This window comes from Lemur catta, chromosome 18, assembly GCF_020740605.2.
Source record: "Lemur catta isolate mLemCat1 chromosome 18, mLemCat1.pri, whole genome shotgun sequence".
NCBI classification, from domain to species: Eukaryota; Metazoa; Chordata; class Mammalia; order Primates; family Lemuridae; genus Lemur; species Lemur catta.
Window position 1 is genome coordinate 7,693,654 of NC_059145.1, and position 14,571 is coordinate 7,708,224.

Below are 14,571 nucleotides of genomic sequence, written 5' to 3' on the forward strand. Positions count from 1 at the left end.
TAGACAAATTAGCAGCTTTTGTTTCTCTACGGAACATTGATTTCCAGCCTCAAGAACCTACTTCAGCATTTTTTTTCTCTGTACAGACTTCCCCCTGGGCTTTGTGTTTTCTGTAAATGGCCTGACGAAGACTCCACCGTGACTTCAGTAGAGTCTATATTTACATAGTATAAACAATGTTTGTGATGCAGCCTGTTTTCTCTTAGCTTGGGTTATGATTTTGCTAGTAAGTGCATTCATTTTTTTCCAACATGGCAATTCTATACTGGGTTGTGTTAAAGATATCTATCATTTAGCACTGGAATATAAACTCGATGAGGACAGGCAGGATTGTTTTGGTCACTGCTATAATCCTAGCACCTAGAACAGCACCTGGCCAATAATAGGCACTGAAAAAATACTGAAGGAATGCATGATGGCATTCACGACCACTTCATTCCTTCTCAAAGAACTGGCTCTTCCCTCAAGCCCAGGCTGAGCCAAATGGACTCCCTATGTCTCCCAAGACCGAGGGATTTGGATGGGGAAGGTGAGAATACTGGAGCCATGATGACAGGTGGGACTGGGCCAGATTTGGTGCAGTGGCAGGCCAGAGCCACAAGCTGGTGGCAGCTTTGTGATACAAAAAGCCAGAAGAGAACCAGTACTGCTGGGTCAGTCTCCATTTCCCACCCCAAATTTCCTTGTCTGCATAGATTCCTTTGCTGTTTTAGGTTCAAAATCTAAAAAGTTGAGACTAAAATCTAAAAGTTGAGATTTCTTGATCTCTGTTTCCAGACAAGATGGAGTAACAGGAATTGGATTTACCATCCCACCTGAAACAACCGATAAAATGAACAAAATACATGAGATAATGCTTTTCAAGATACTGGACACGAGGCAACAAAGGACAGTGATCCCCAAAAGATGGGAAACCAGCTAAGCCCTACGGTCACCAAGCTTACTGCCTCAGGGGGATTCCAGGCCATGGTGCAGGGAGGGAGGACACAGGTGTAGTGTGGCAGACACCCTGAGTTGAGGAAACACAACTGAGAGTCCAGAGAGAGACCGAGGTAGCTAGAGGTCGAACAGATACTGGAGAGACCTGCACACACACACACACACACACACACACACACACACACACGCACACACACACACACGCACACACACACACACGCACACACAGAAAGAGAGCTCCAGAGATCTTCGGAGAGTCCCCTTTGCGTATTCAGTGGAGAACTAGCCAGTACCTATGTGCGAGGAGATACAAGTGTGAGAATTAGAAGAAACAGTGTCTGGCACTCACACAGCCCCATGAACAGTGCTTGCTGCCACCGGCCGGACAGGAAAACCTCACACTTCACGGGCCACTGGGTAGAGTGCACTGAAACAGGATCTTGCCTCAGTCACACAAAGTAGCCCCAGATTAAACAATGCTCTGGTTCTACTAACAAATCTTACAGGCAGGATTCAGATCCTTTTGCGGTCCCATGAGTGTGGCGATTGGGTTTTCACACTCACGTGAGATGGCCCTCCCTCAGACTTTGGTCTGCTGTTGAAACATCACTTGTCTGACATGAGAAAAAAGAAAAAAAAAGGGGAGAAAAAAGAAAGAAAAGAAAAGGAAAAAGAGAAAAGGAAAAAAATAAAATAAAATAAGGGGATAAAAGGAAAAAGAAAAAAAGCAAGACCTGAACCTGAAAAGATTAAACTGTTTCCAAGTAACTCAAATGTGTTCAAGAGCGAAGCTCCGGAATATTTTTAAGACTATTAAAAAACTAGCACCTAGGGAGATAAAATTTACCATGTGTGGCATCCAATAAAAAATTAGCAGGCATGAAAAGAATTAGACAAATACAACTCAATAATGAGGAGAAAAATCAACTGAAGTGAGAGAGAGGTTAGAATTAGCAAAAACGGACGTTAAAACTTACAACTATATTTCTCATTCTCAGAACGTTAAGTGGATACATACATGGGCGATGTAAAAGGACACAAAACAAACTTTCAGAGAGGAAAACTACAAAATGTAACATAAATGGGATTAACACTGATTGGGATTAACAAGAAGTTAGACATTGCAGAAGAAAAATATTAGTTAAATATATAGCAATAGAAACTGCCCAAAATACAATACAAGAGAAAAGAGAGTTCAAAGAAGAGAATAAGTGTCCGTGAGCTGGAGGCCGACCGCAGCAGTCTAATACATTCTGTAATTAAAGCATCAAAAGGAGAGAAGAAAGGGAAAAAGAGAAAAAATATTTGAAGGAACAATGGCCAAAATTTTCCATATTTGACAAAAAAACATAAGCCTACAGATCCAAAAATGCAATAAATTCCAAGCACACTAAAGGTTTAAAGAAAACTAATCTAAGGTAGATCTTCATTGAATTACTTGAAACCAATGATAAAGGAAAAAGTCTTAAAAGCAGCCAGAGGGGAAAAAAAGACATGCTATGTACAGAGGCACAAAGATAAGGATAATAGCAGATACCTCACTGGAAACAACGTAAAATGAAGATGGTAGGCCAACATCTGAGAACATTAAAAGGAAAAATTGTTAATCAATGATGGCAAAATGAAGACTTTTTTAGAGATACAAAAGCTGAAAGAATCAGCCACCAGCAGAGCTGCACTACGAGAAATGGTAAAGGTGGCCTTTCCGGCAGAAAGCTGATTCCAAATGGAAATGTGGATCTACACAAAAGAAGGAAGAGCATCAGAGGTGGCACATGGCAAATACATATTTACTTCTTATTACTTAAAGTTCTTTAAAAGGTAACTGACTTTTCAAGAAGACATGGAGGGACGCTATAGTGATTTTATTAACTATACATGGAATGGTATAATATCACTTGCAGATAGACTGTGAAAAATACGTATAATATGTATACACACATGCACACATATATAGAATGATGTAAACTCTAAAGCAGCCATGAAATTAATAAATAATTATAGAAAATAAGCCAATATTGGAGATAAAATGGGATTATAAAAACTATTCAGTTAAGCCTATAAAAGGCAGAAAAAGAGGAAAAGAAAAAAAGGGAAGAACAGATGCAATAACAGAAAACACAATATGCACGTGATACTTCTAACCACTACCAAAAGGACTATTTGTTGATTTTTAAATTTTAAAGTATTGATTTTTGAATTGTATAATAACTGCAGGAAAGGTAAATATGACACGGGATTAGGAATTTCACAGAAGTTATATTTATTGCTTGAAACAAGCATTCTAATTACTTAGTCAAGATCAGCCAAGCTTTATCTCTTAAAATCAGCTTTAATAATCCTAAAGCCTCTTAAGTATATTGTTGACAGTTTAGTTGTTTTATTTATTCTTTTATGAGATTAAACTCCCCCTTAGATAGCATGCCTTTTGTATTCGTTGCCTTTTACATACTCCAAATAAAAATTTGTTGAAAAGCATCATTTTAACCTCCCCCTCCTTGCAGTGCATAAATCACAGTAGAATTTAAAAGACATACCAATTTGGGAAACAAAGGTGCTTTTGTGTTTGGGTTTACATTCCCAGCATGATCTAATGCTAATACCTGCTTGCATTTATACTAGTATTCCTGCTGTTTGTGGGGGAGATTTTTATAGAACAAAAGGGAAGGCTTTGTTTCACCTTAGCTTCAAGATAGAAAAATCAGAAAAACTCCAAACCTCCTGCCAAGCTCTAAGTTCCTCTGAAATTCACACTCTGTGCCCAGTGAAACCCCGAGATTTGAGCTACATTTTACTCTTTCCTGTTTCCTCAGCAAAGGATGTTCATAAGCCGGTGTCTAAGTCTGTTAGCAGGGGGTCTCAGCTGTCTGTCTTAAAGTTACAGAATCATAGAGAAATTGGCCCAACTCTCTTGTTTTGCTGGTGACAGGAAACAAAATTGCCTCCCTATTTGTCAGTTAGTCACAGGGTCTTCTCTCTTTCTCCATCTGTTCAGGAGGGTTTTCTCTTTGCTGCTTTGGTTTCTGGGCCTTTTGTGCATGCTGTGGGGTCTCAGTCCATTTTCTGCTACTATAACAAAATACCACAGGCTAAGCTGAAAAAAATAAAAGTTGACTTGGTTCATGTTTCTGGAGGTTGGGAAGCCAGAGATGTGGGGCTGTAGCTGGTGAGGGTCTTCTTGCTGCCATAACATGGCAGGAAGCAGAGGAAATGGGGTGGGGTAGGAAAGGTAACTTATTCTTTTACCAGGAGCCCACTCCAGCAATAACTAGCCCACTCACAAGATAGCAGCATTAATCCATTCCTGAGAGCAGAGCTCTCTGGCCTAATCACCTCTCTGAGGTCCCACCTCATAATACCATGACAACGGCAATTCAATTTCAACATGAGCTTTGACAGAGACCTTCAAAGCACATGTGGGTAAGGAGGAAATCTGATGTTCTGACATTGAAAATGGCAGAAATTTACTTGTGGGTGAGAAAAACCTCTTAACCACTACAAAAGTGTTATATGTTGATATGATCACTTAGATCCATCAGGTAATTGAGTTGAAAGAAAAAGACAAAGGTCAGTATGGGCTAATTTGAAAAAATTTAGGGGATTTTTCAAGCAAAGTAAGTTTTTTTTTTTTGAGCAGCTGCTGAGCTTGAGAGAAATGAGGACATGAAAAAATTTGTTATGAATCGCATTTCCTTGCAACAAGGTTTTGGTTAGTATTTAAATTTAATATCAAATATTTATTTTTATTTATTTTTATTTATTTATTTTTATTTTTTTTGAGACAGAGTCTCGCTTTGTTGCCCGGGCTAGAGTGAGTGCCGTGGCATCTGCCTAGGTCACAGCAACCTCAAACTCCTGGGTTTAAGCGATCCTACTGCCTCAGCCTCCTGGGTAGCTGGGACTACAAGCATGTGCCACCATGCCCGGCTAATTTTTTCTATATATATTTTAGTTGGCCAGATAATTTCTTTCTATTTTTTTTTTTTTAGTAGAGACGGGGGTCTCACTCTTGCTCAGGCTGGTCTCGAACTCCTGAGCTCAAACGATCCGCCCGCCTCGGCCTCCCAGAGTGCTAGGATTACAGGCGTGAGCCACCGCGCCCGGCCTCAAATATTTTTTTGACTGTTGAGCTGATGTTTCCTTGAGTGTGATGCCACCTGAGACCCAGGTGATGTGGTGTGGTTGTCATCCTTGTTTTAATTTCAAAAGCCATTGTAAGAGCAAAGGTAACTCCATGACAGGCTAGGCTTCCTGGAGTAGGCCTAAGTTTCGGTTTCCCCGGCAAGGGTCCTCCCCTTCCCCGAAATGACACCGATGACCACCGGAGGATCCTGAGACTTGGAGCCGACCAATCAGGAGTTAACGCGACCATGGAACCGACCAATGAGGAGCCGACACGGTCAGCCAGTCTTGAAGTAACAAATGAACTGAGGGAGGGAGGGGGATGGTGTGCCCAGCGTATGTACCCACCGGAAAGTATAAAAGCTTAGTTTTACCCCAGGGCGGGGTCCTAGTTCATGGAGAGGCTACTGTGTTGGTGCTCTGGGACTTGGACCCTAGCTCGAGCTAGCCAATAAACTCCTTTGCCTTTTGCAGCCTCAGTGACTCTCTCTGTTCCTGGGGCCGAGGGAAACCGGTTCTAACACCATGGGCGATGTTGGTTGAAGGAACTGGGGGGACTTCTCAAAGGCAGTCATTGGACAGAAATTTTACTCTCAAATCAGCCTCATCCTCACCTGCAGTTCCTGCTACCTCAATCTTGGGGTGGGGGTTTAGTGTGTTCTTTTGGGGTTTCTTCCCCCAGTGACCGAGAAGTAGTTTTCCCCCAATATGGGCTCTCACAGGGAGGAAAAGGATCCCACCCTTTCCTGCTTTCCAAGGTTATTGTCGGATTTCCCTACCTTGTTTATTTCTGGGTAACTGCAGTGGAAAATGGCAGATAGGGACAATTAGAATGCAAGGTGTTAAAACATTCAGCCTCACATGGTTGTCTTAAACTAGAAACATATCCTTTAATTTGTGTTTATTAGTATAAAAGGAAAGAAAGGAAGATGAAACAAAGTCAAGAAGCTGGGAGAATGAGTGCCTTGAGGAAAATGATCTGGAAGCCATTAGGCATGGCTTAAGGCTCTACAGGAATATGGTTCTTGGGGCACGTGTGCTGCAAAAACTGACCGTCAGTCTGCGAGACACTGTGTGTGGCAGGGAGGCCATGGGTGGGAGGAGAGAGCTGTGGGCACAGGCACAGTAAGGTCTCTGTCAGTAATGTGGTCCTTGCATCTAAAACCAACGTGCAGCTTGTACTCCAATTAGATGGAATTATTATTTAGCTTCCAGGTTTTAACAGAGAAAATTCTTGCTCCTGTTGTGGTGCATGGAGATTAGACTATTGGCTTTTAAATGAACCCCTGGGGGTTCCTGCCTTGGAGGGCTGACTAACTCCTAGGTTCGGTGCCAGTCCCCTGCAAACATCTTCGCATTTAGTGTTCATAACAATCCTGTTATGTCATCACCGTTTTGCAGAGGAAGAAACCAGGCTCAGAGAGGAGAGAGGGCACATGCAGCCCACAGTGGTAGGGTGGGGACAGGAAACCAGGCAGTGTGACTTCAGAGCCCTGTGCTTATTCTCTTCCCACCTTTCTAAGGCACAGGAAGGCAGGCGATGTCTCCATTTAAGGACAATTAGTACAAAGTCTGAGCCACAGGCATTGCCTGGCCCTGGGGCAACCGGGAGAGGCTGGGGGGTCCTTCTCCACCAAGCCCTCCTGACTCCGGCGGGCTCTTGCCTGTAATTTAGCCCAATAAGTAATTATTTTGTGGGCTCCGGAGCTGGAGGTGGTAAGCTGGGCGGGAGTCGGGCAGCCGGCCAGCACTCTCGTTAGCCGTGTGACTCTGCGCAGGTCCCCCACCTTGCTGAGCCTCACATTCCACATGGCGAGGTGAAGATGAGCCGGCCTGCGAGCAAGGACTGCTTTAAGGGGGTGAACGACGTGAGGCGTACGCCTGGGACACAGGGGCTGCGTAGCAAGGTCCGGGCCTCCCTGTTCCCTTAGAGGAAGGCTTGCACCTTGCTTACGCCCTGGCCCCAGTGCTTGGCGCGCAGTGGGCACACGGGAGGAAACACCGGTTCAATGAATGCAATGCCAGCCAGAGGAATTTTTCACCCTTGTCAGTTTTTCGGGGTATTTCAAGCAGAGGAGTGCTGAGTGAGGAAGAGTCTGTCTCCTCTTTCCCAGGCTCTGGCGGTCCCGGACGGGGAGGAGCGAGTCGGGGCGCGGGTCCCTGGTGGCTACCGGAGCCGGCGCGAGTGAGGTCGGCACCAGGGAGGCGCAGCCCCGCGCGGGAAGCCGCGGCCGCCGGCAGAGGGCGCCCCGGGCCCACGGAGCGCGGCGCTGGCGCCGGGGCGCTCGGCCGGCGAGGGGCACAGGCTGCAGTCCCGGGTGACCGCGGCCCGGGACGCGCCCGCCACCCGGGCGGAGCGCGAAGGGAGCGCCCCCGGGCACAGCGGCGCCACTGGGCCAGAGCACCGCTGCACAGCGCCCTGCCTGCGAGCGGTGAGTACGGGCGCCCGCGGGGCACGTCGCATCCCGGTTGGGGGTACTTGGAGACAGCGCGGGTCGCACGCGGGCCAGCTGTTCCAGTGGTCGGGGTGTGAGAGCGAGGAGGGTCCCCTCTCGTTTAGGGCTTTGGGCCCGGCTGGGGGTTTACCCGAAGAGGCGCTGGATGTCCGGGCGAGCTTGCTTACGGGCGACTCAGGCTTACTCGAGGTCCCACCATCGGGGTCGCCTGCGCGTGCTGTCCAGGGCTGGGGGGTCGGCGAGGTAACCAGCGAGGGCGCGCGCTCACCTGGGCGTCCCCCACTCCCTTCCCCCGCAGCATCATCCTGGGGAACCACGTGCGGCTGTCGCCCGCACCTCTGCCTGTGAAGCGAGGCCCGCCCCCAGGGCAGGGGAGGGGACACGCGGGCCGGGTGCGCTGTGCCCCGCGGGAGCCGGGCCGGCCGAGCGCCCGCCCGTGCCAGCTACGCTCTCTGCCTCGCGCTCTCACAGGCTGCTGAGAGGTAGCGGGCAGTGCCGCGGGGAGGAGGGGCTCTGCCCTGAGGGCTGAAGGCCACCCGAGGGGCGCCCAGGCACTGGGCTCCTGGAGAAAGGAAGCAGAGAAAATAGGCTACCCCAGTAACTGGTCCTGGGAGCGATCTCTCCCAAGAAAGCTCCGAGCGTCCGGGCGTCCTTTGCCTGGGTCCCCGCTTTGAACAATCTCTGGCAGTTGGAGGCAGCGGGGCAGCGCCGCCTCCCTGGGGGCCTGGCCCGGGATCCTTTTCCCAAACCCGCCTTGGCGGTTTTTGCGCATCGCGAGCCGAACCGGCTGCGCGGCTGGCTGGCCTCAGGCGCACCTCCTGAGCGTGGTGGAGGGAGCCGCTGCTCTGGCGAAGTCCGCATTCTGAGCTCCAGGGGCCATGAGAGAGACAACCCCAAGGCAAGGTAGGTGGCCCGGACAGCCTTGTCCAGCAAATTACTGGGTTGGGCTTGATGTGAGTGAAGATGCGATCTGCTCAAGTCTAGGCGAACGACCCTGTGCTTTCCCTTTGCTTTTTAGGGCGTTTGGAGAGCTGCTGAGGAGCCAGGGGCTTGGAGGAGCGAGACATGTATTTTCAGCTGCGTCTGAAAAGGGGAGAATTCCCTGTCACCATCAGGGAAGCAGCAGCCCTGAAATGTGATTGCAATTGACTAGCAGGGCAGAGGCCTGGGAGTCTCTGGATTGATGGCTTAGAATATGCTAAAAAGCCAACATTTTTCTTGGGGAATTCAGGGGCCAGCTGGTGCCCGTGACAGTGACCTGGAGCAAGGGAATCAGAAGACGGTTGTAGAAAGCAAGAGGGAGTTTCCCCGGGACTGACTCAGACTACCAACAGGAGGCTCCTGCACACAATTCCTGTGGTCCCTCATGGAGTGTTGCTGAGGTCCTCCACCCAGGGGAGCAGTCCCGGCTGTGCAAGGGGCTTCCTGGCGAGGGAGAACTCCCGGGAGTCTGGCTGACCCCTGACCCCTGCTTTGGACTTGAGGGTGTCAGAGCCCGCATGTGCCTTCCCTCAGGAAGATGAGGACTCTGAACACCTCCACCATGGACCGGGCCGGGCTGGTGGTGCAGAGGGACTTCTCCTTCCGCATCCTCACTGCCTGCTTCCTGTCGCTGCTCATCCTGTCCACTCTCCTGGGGAACACACTGGTTTGCGCTGCTGTTATTAGGTTCCGACACCTGCGTTCCAAGGTGACCAACTTCTTTGTTATATCCTTGGCTGTGTCGGATCTCTTAGTGGCTGTCTTGGTCATGCCCTGGAAAGCGGTGGCTGAGATTGCTGGCTTCTGGCCCTTTGGGTCCTTCTGTAACATCTGGGTGGCCTTTGACATCATGTGCTCCACCGCATCCATCCTCAACCTCTGTGTGATCAGTGTGGACAGGTATTGGGCTATCTCTAGCCCCTTCCGGTACGAGAGGAAGATGACCCCCAAGGCAGCCTTCATCCTGATCAGTGTGGCCTGGACCTTGTCTGTCCTCATCTCCTTCATCCCAGTGCAGCTCAGCTGGCACAAGGCAAAACCCACCAGTCCCTCTGATGGGAATGCCACATCCCTGGGTGAGACCATAGACAACTGTGATTCCAGCCTGAGCAGGACATATGCCATTTCATCCTCCGTAATAAGCTTTTACATCCCTGTGGCCATCATGCTTGTCACCTACACGAGGATCTACAGGATCGCCCAGAAACAAATACGGCGCATCTCCGCCTTGGAGAGGGCAGCAGTCCATGCCAAGAATTGCCAGACCACCACAGGGAATGGGAAACCTGTCGAGTGTTCTCAACCTGAAAGTTCTTTTAAGATGTCCTTCAAAAGGGAGACCAAAGTTCTGAAGACGCTGTCGGTGATCATGGGGGTGTTTGTGTGCTGCTGGCTGCCTTTCTTCATCTTGAACTGCATTTTGCCCTTCTGTGGGTCCGGGGAGACCCAGCCCTTCTGCATCGATTCCATCACCTTTGACGTGTTTGTGTGGTTTGGGTGGGCCAATTCCTCCTTGAACCCCATCATTTATGCCTTTAATGCTGATTTTCGGAAGGCATTTTCGACCCTCTTAGGATGCTACAGACTTTGCCCTACAACGAATAATGCCATAGAGACGGTTAGCATCAATAACAACGGGGCCGTAGTGTTTTCCAGCCATCACGAGCCACGAGGCTCCATCTCCAAGGAGTGCAATCTGGTTTACCTGATCCCACATGCCGTGGGCTCCTCTGAGGACCTGAAAAAGGAGGAGGCAGGTGGAATAGCCAAACCCCTGGAGAAGCTGTCCCCGGCCCTATCAGTCATATTGGACTATGACACTGACGTCTCTCTAGAGAAGATCCAACCCATCACACAGAATGGACAGCACTCAAGCTGAGCTCCTGGATGACTCCTGCCTCACATGCTCACCCCCAAACCTAGAAGACATTTGTCTGGGGCTTGCTGTTAAGAAACTAAGGTATGGTGAGACTCTAGGGTGTCAGGAGAGCCTTTGGCTGCTTTCCAACTGCAACTATTTTCAAATACATTCTAGTGTATTTTCTGTGTTGTTCATAGTCAAGCAAACAGGGACACTACAAATGTGGGAAGCTACAAGAGACATGTCTTTGGCTCCCAAATTGTTTTTAGAAATTTATTCTTATCTTAAGACTTTAAAGATAGGGCAAAGAATCAGCAATGAACAGCTTCACTTGAAAATCAAACCTTTCCGGGAAGGAAATGAGAAGGGTTGAGTTTGCTGTATACAAGCAGGTGCTAACACTGTTCCAAGCAAAGTTTTCAGATTGTAAAGGTAGGTGCATGCCTTCATAAATTATTTCTAAAGAGTAATTGAGGCTTACAGTAGGAATGGGAACTTTTTTTCAGAATTGAGAGATGCTTTGTTGATATTGGTTTTATTTATTTCTTGTATTATATGGATATTTTAAATTTATTATAATAAATATATATTTATCATATTTAATAGATAAATTAATGAGTTATCTGAGACCTTACGGCCACATTTTTGTCCATGTAACTAGCACTTTATAAGCCAATGAAACAAACACACGGACTCTGAGAGATTCTAAATGCTCGTGTGTAACTTCTAGAAACATAGCAAAGACTGATCCCTTAAAATTTACTGACACAAACAAATATGAGGTGAGAATTGATGAAGCTGTGGATGCTTTTTCTTTCTAAAAAGATTTTGAAAAATTTTAAAAAGGTTGGTTAATATGATGTTCAAAACTTTTTAAATGGCGAAGACTTTCCCAGAGGAATTTGCAGTTCTGTAAATATCTTAAATAAAAGCCAGCTAAAAAGAGTCCAACTTTAAATTTATGATCTTAGGTGGCAATGAAAAGTATATGCCACTTTGTATTTATGTAAAATAATTGGCCCTCCTCTGTCGTTTCTCATTTCATGTGTCAGATAGGTTTTCTGAACCAAACAAATGGCTTTGCTGGATAGAGATGCGGGTCATAGCAGCCCCACTGGTGGGCAGAGCTCAAACCCTGCACCGCCATCTCACCAGGTCAAAACAAACCACTCAGTGGGGCTGCTTTTTGTACTGCTTTAATCTGAACTTAGAACTGATTTTTTAAAAAAGTCTTCAAATGTTAGTGGCATATTAATTAATGAATAGTGCCTCACTAGCATCCTTGAGTAAGACACTTCTCTTGGTGGAAGAAACAGGAGAACCCTTCTCTTTGGGTGTGTTAAGCACCCCAAAGCCATCAGCATCTCTTTTGACAAATGCTATTCCTTTCTCTGTGCTTTGGATTCAAGTTCCTGTGTCATTGCCAGGACTGTAAAAAGTAGCGTAAGCCTCCTTTGCCAGCTGCTAACTCGTGGGGCATTTCAAGAGTTTCCCTAAAATGTCTCCAAAATATTCTTCTTGATAAGTAACTTAGTTAGCATTCAGATAAAATCAGTAAAAAGAAAAAAAAAATCTGAAAAATATCTCCTGCATCAGGTCTGTGTTATTTATGTATTGTGAATGTTTTCTTAATTTTATTGGCTGTATGCTTTCTTACATATAATAAAAATATTTTGTGAACTCAAATCAACCCTGAATGAGCTCTGTTGCATTTGCTAAATGTGTTTTAAAAACTAGGGTGTTTCAGATCTGCAAGAAAGAAAACATGGGGTTTTCAAGTATGCATTCCTTTTTTTAAAGAAATGGAAATTTCTTCTGTTGTGTATGCCATGGGCTGCCTTTGTCTATTTAAACAGAAAATGTTTTCTGATTTGGGCTACATACTCTCTTTTCTCTTCTGTCTTAACATTTTTTTTTTTTTTGAAAAAGAAATCTTTCTTCACTTGAGGAATTACTCTACTCTTCATTTCATGATTTGAAAACTTTCTAATGTCTCTGCTTTTTCTTTCAAAGAACTTATTTCAAATAAAATAAAAATTTCAGAAAAGACTGTGGCTTGCTATGGGGTTGTGGGACTTATAGCTGATGGCAACTATAGTACGTGTGGTGTTCATTTTAAAAATCAAATAAAACAGGATGTTTTTTTTCCTGGAGAGAATCTGCAGGTTGTGCTGCTGGGCTTATTGAAATGTCCAACAAGGCACATCCTAGGTCCTGTGGAAGCTACTTAGTTAGTGTACTGTACTAAGTCATTTTTTTCTCACCCTGGTGAAAGAGAGTGACTGAACAGCAGGTGATGGAGAAATTAAGGGTGAAGTTTATAACTTGGAAGATCACACAACAGATGGTGTCTTTTTAAACTCCACATTTGCCTTCCCCGGGCTGTGGCATATAATGAACATATCTAGAACGAGCACCCATGAAGCATGATGTCTTTTCTTTCTGTTTCGTAACTTTCTGGATATCTTTATTCTTTGAAGTCTAATTTTGTTCACAAATTAGAATCTCAGCAACACAAGCTACAATGCTCAGTCAGGTTTGTCATTGCCCCACTAATAAAACATGACACAAAACTTTTGCCATTTGTTTTAGTGGCAAAAAGAATAAAAAATGAATGATATGTCTAGAAATTGTATTAAATAATTGTAAAATTCAATACACTTTGAATGAGACTGTACTTCGGGATTCCTGGCATATTGGATTGATAAAAGGGGTCTTATGGAATGTTAATTTTACTGAATCTTTCAGAGAATTTGATATTATAACTATAAAAGCAAAATTGCAATATGACTTTCATTTCATTTTTAACTATAGTGATGAGCCTTAATAATGCTAAATATATGTGAAACACTGTACAAAGAGAAAGACAATTTAAAAGAGATGTTCTTTTCCCTTCTCCATCTAAGAAGGCACCTTTCCTAATCAAATATATACACAGCTTTTTGGTGACTGACATAGCAGGAAGTCCTATGGGAGGGGGACCGAGCACTGGGCTTCAATCAGTAGCTTTTGGGTTTATTTAGGAAAGTCACTGCTTTCTCTTGGGATCTAAGCAAGTCATGCGCTCTGAGTCTCAGTTGTCCTGGTCCATTAAATGGGAAGAGCAAAACCTCTGCATCAATTTCATCAGTGGAGGGGTCACCCCCCAAAGCGAACCTATGTGTCATCCAACTTCAGCCACTTTCTGAAGTCTCCACTCTCTGGGTCTGCGTCATGCTTTCTCCCCAGGCCTGCTCCAGGGCACCTCAGCCCATTTCCCCCACTTCCCCAGGAGCAGGTCCACAGCTGGGGGCCTGGAATGCAGAAAGCACAGGCTTTGTTTCAGAGACAGGAAGGCTCACATTGCAGCTAAGGCTTTCAACCTGTGTGAGCATAAACAAATGTCTTTACCTCTCATTTGTGAAATGGAAATAAACATGCAGGTTCTTGTGAGGGTTAAAATGAAGCTAATGTCAGTAAGAGCACTGAGCACGGAGATGTGGGGCTCACAGATTCTTGGCAAGATCTCTAGTTTGAAGGGGTAATCAGTTAATATTTGTTGCATTAGTAATAATGGATTTGCTACTTATTTGACTTTTGCATGTTTGATTGAAGCAAATGGAAATGACTTATAGAGGACATGTGGTTTGAGATTGTCCCAGACACCATTGTCTTTTGCCGTGGTTATCTGGTATTCTCGGAGCAAGTGGCTTTTTATATCTGTGTTGTTAAAACAATTGCCTTAAGTTACCACTCGATATTGCCTAAAAACATCTGTCCACATATTTTATTCTATAATATCTCCTTATCTTATGTAATTTGTTTCAGGAATAATGGGTCGGTGGCCTGCCAGCTCTGGGCTGTTAAATTTAGGACCAGCTGCTCTGCATGGGCTGGTTACTGTGGTCAGTGGAAGGAGGGAAGCCGGTGGGCCGCGAGAGCGCAGTGCTGTGTGGATCAGACGCACCTGTGCAGCTTTGTTTGGGATTTCCTGGACAGAAAAGACGACAAACCAACCTGTTTATTTTGCGGAGGGTTGAGAGGCTGGTGAGCATTATACCACAGACAACCCTCTATAATTTTGTTACCAGGCCAATCTATTACATTGCCTTCTGTCACATTAAGTAACTGCCATGTGATATATAGAATTTAAAAAGCAGCATTTGGATTTTAGTCTGTTACATCATTCAAGATTTGGGAGTTGTAATTTAAATAGTATTAGAAGCTCAAGAG

At 45.7% G+C, this 14,571-nt stretch overlaps 1 protein-coding gene and 1 non-coding gene across 2 annotated transcripts; both read left to right on the forward strand.

Annotated features, from left to right (window-relative positions):
* Positions 1-1,456: 1,456 nt before the first annotated feature.
* LOC123623713 lies at positions 1,457-1,559 on the forward strand. The gene has a single exon (XR_006729996.1). It is a non-coding gene; the product is annotated as a small nucleolar RNA U13 (small nucleolar RNA).
* A 7,034-nt stretch (positions 1,560-8,593) lies between these two features.
* DRD1 (dopamine receptor D1) lies at positions 8,594-11,084 on the forward strand. The gene has a single exon (XM_045529916.1). It carries the CDS (start codon positions 9,037-9,039, stop codon positions 10,375-10,377), a length of 1,341 nt encoding a protein of 446 aa, XP_045385872.1. The 5' UTR covers positions 8,594-9,036; the 3' UTR covers positions 10,378-11,084.
* The last annotated feature ends 3,487 nt before the right edge of the window (positions 11,085-14,571 follow it).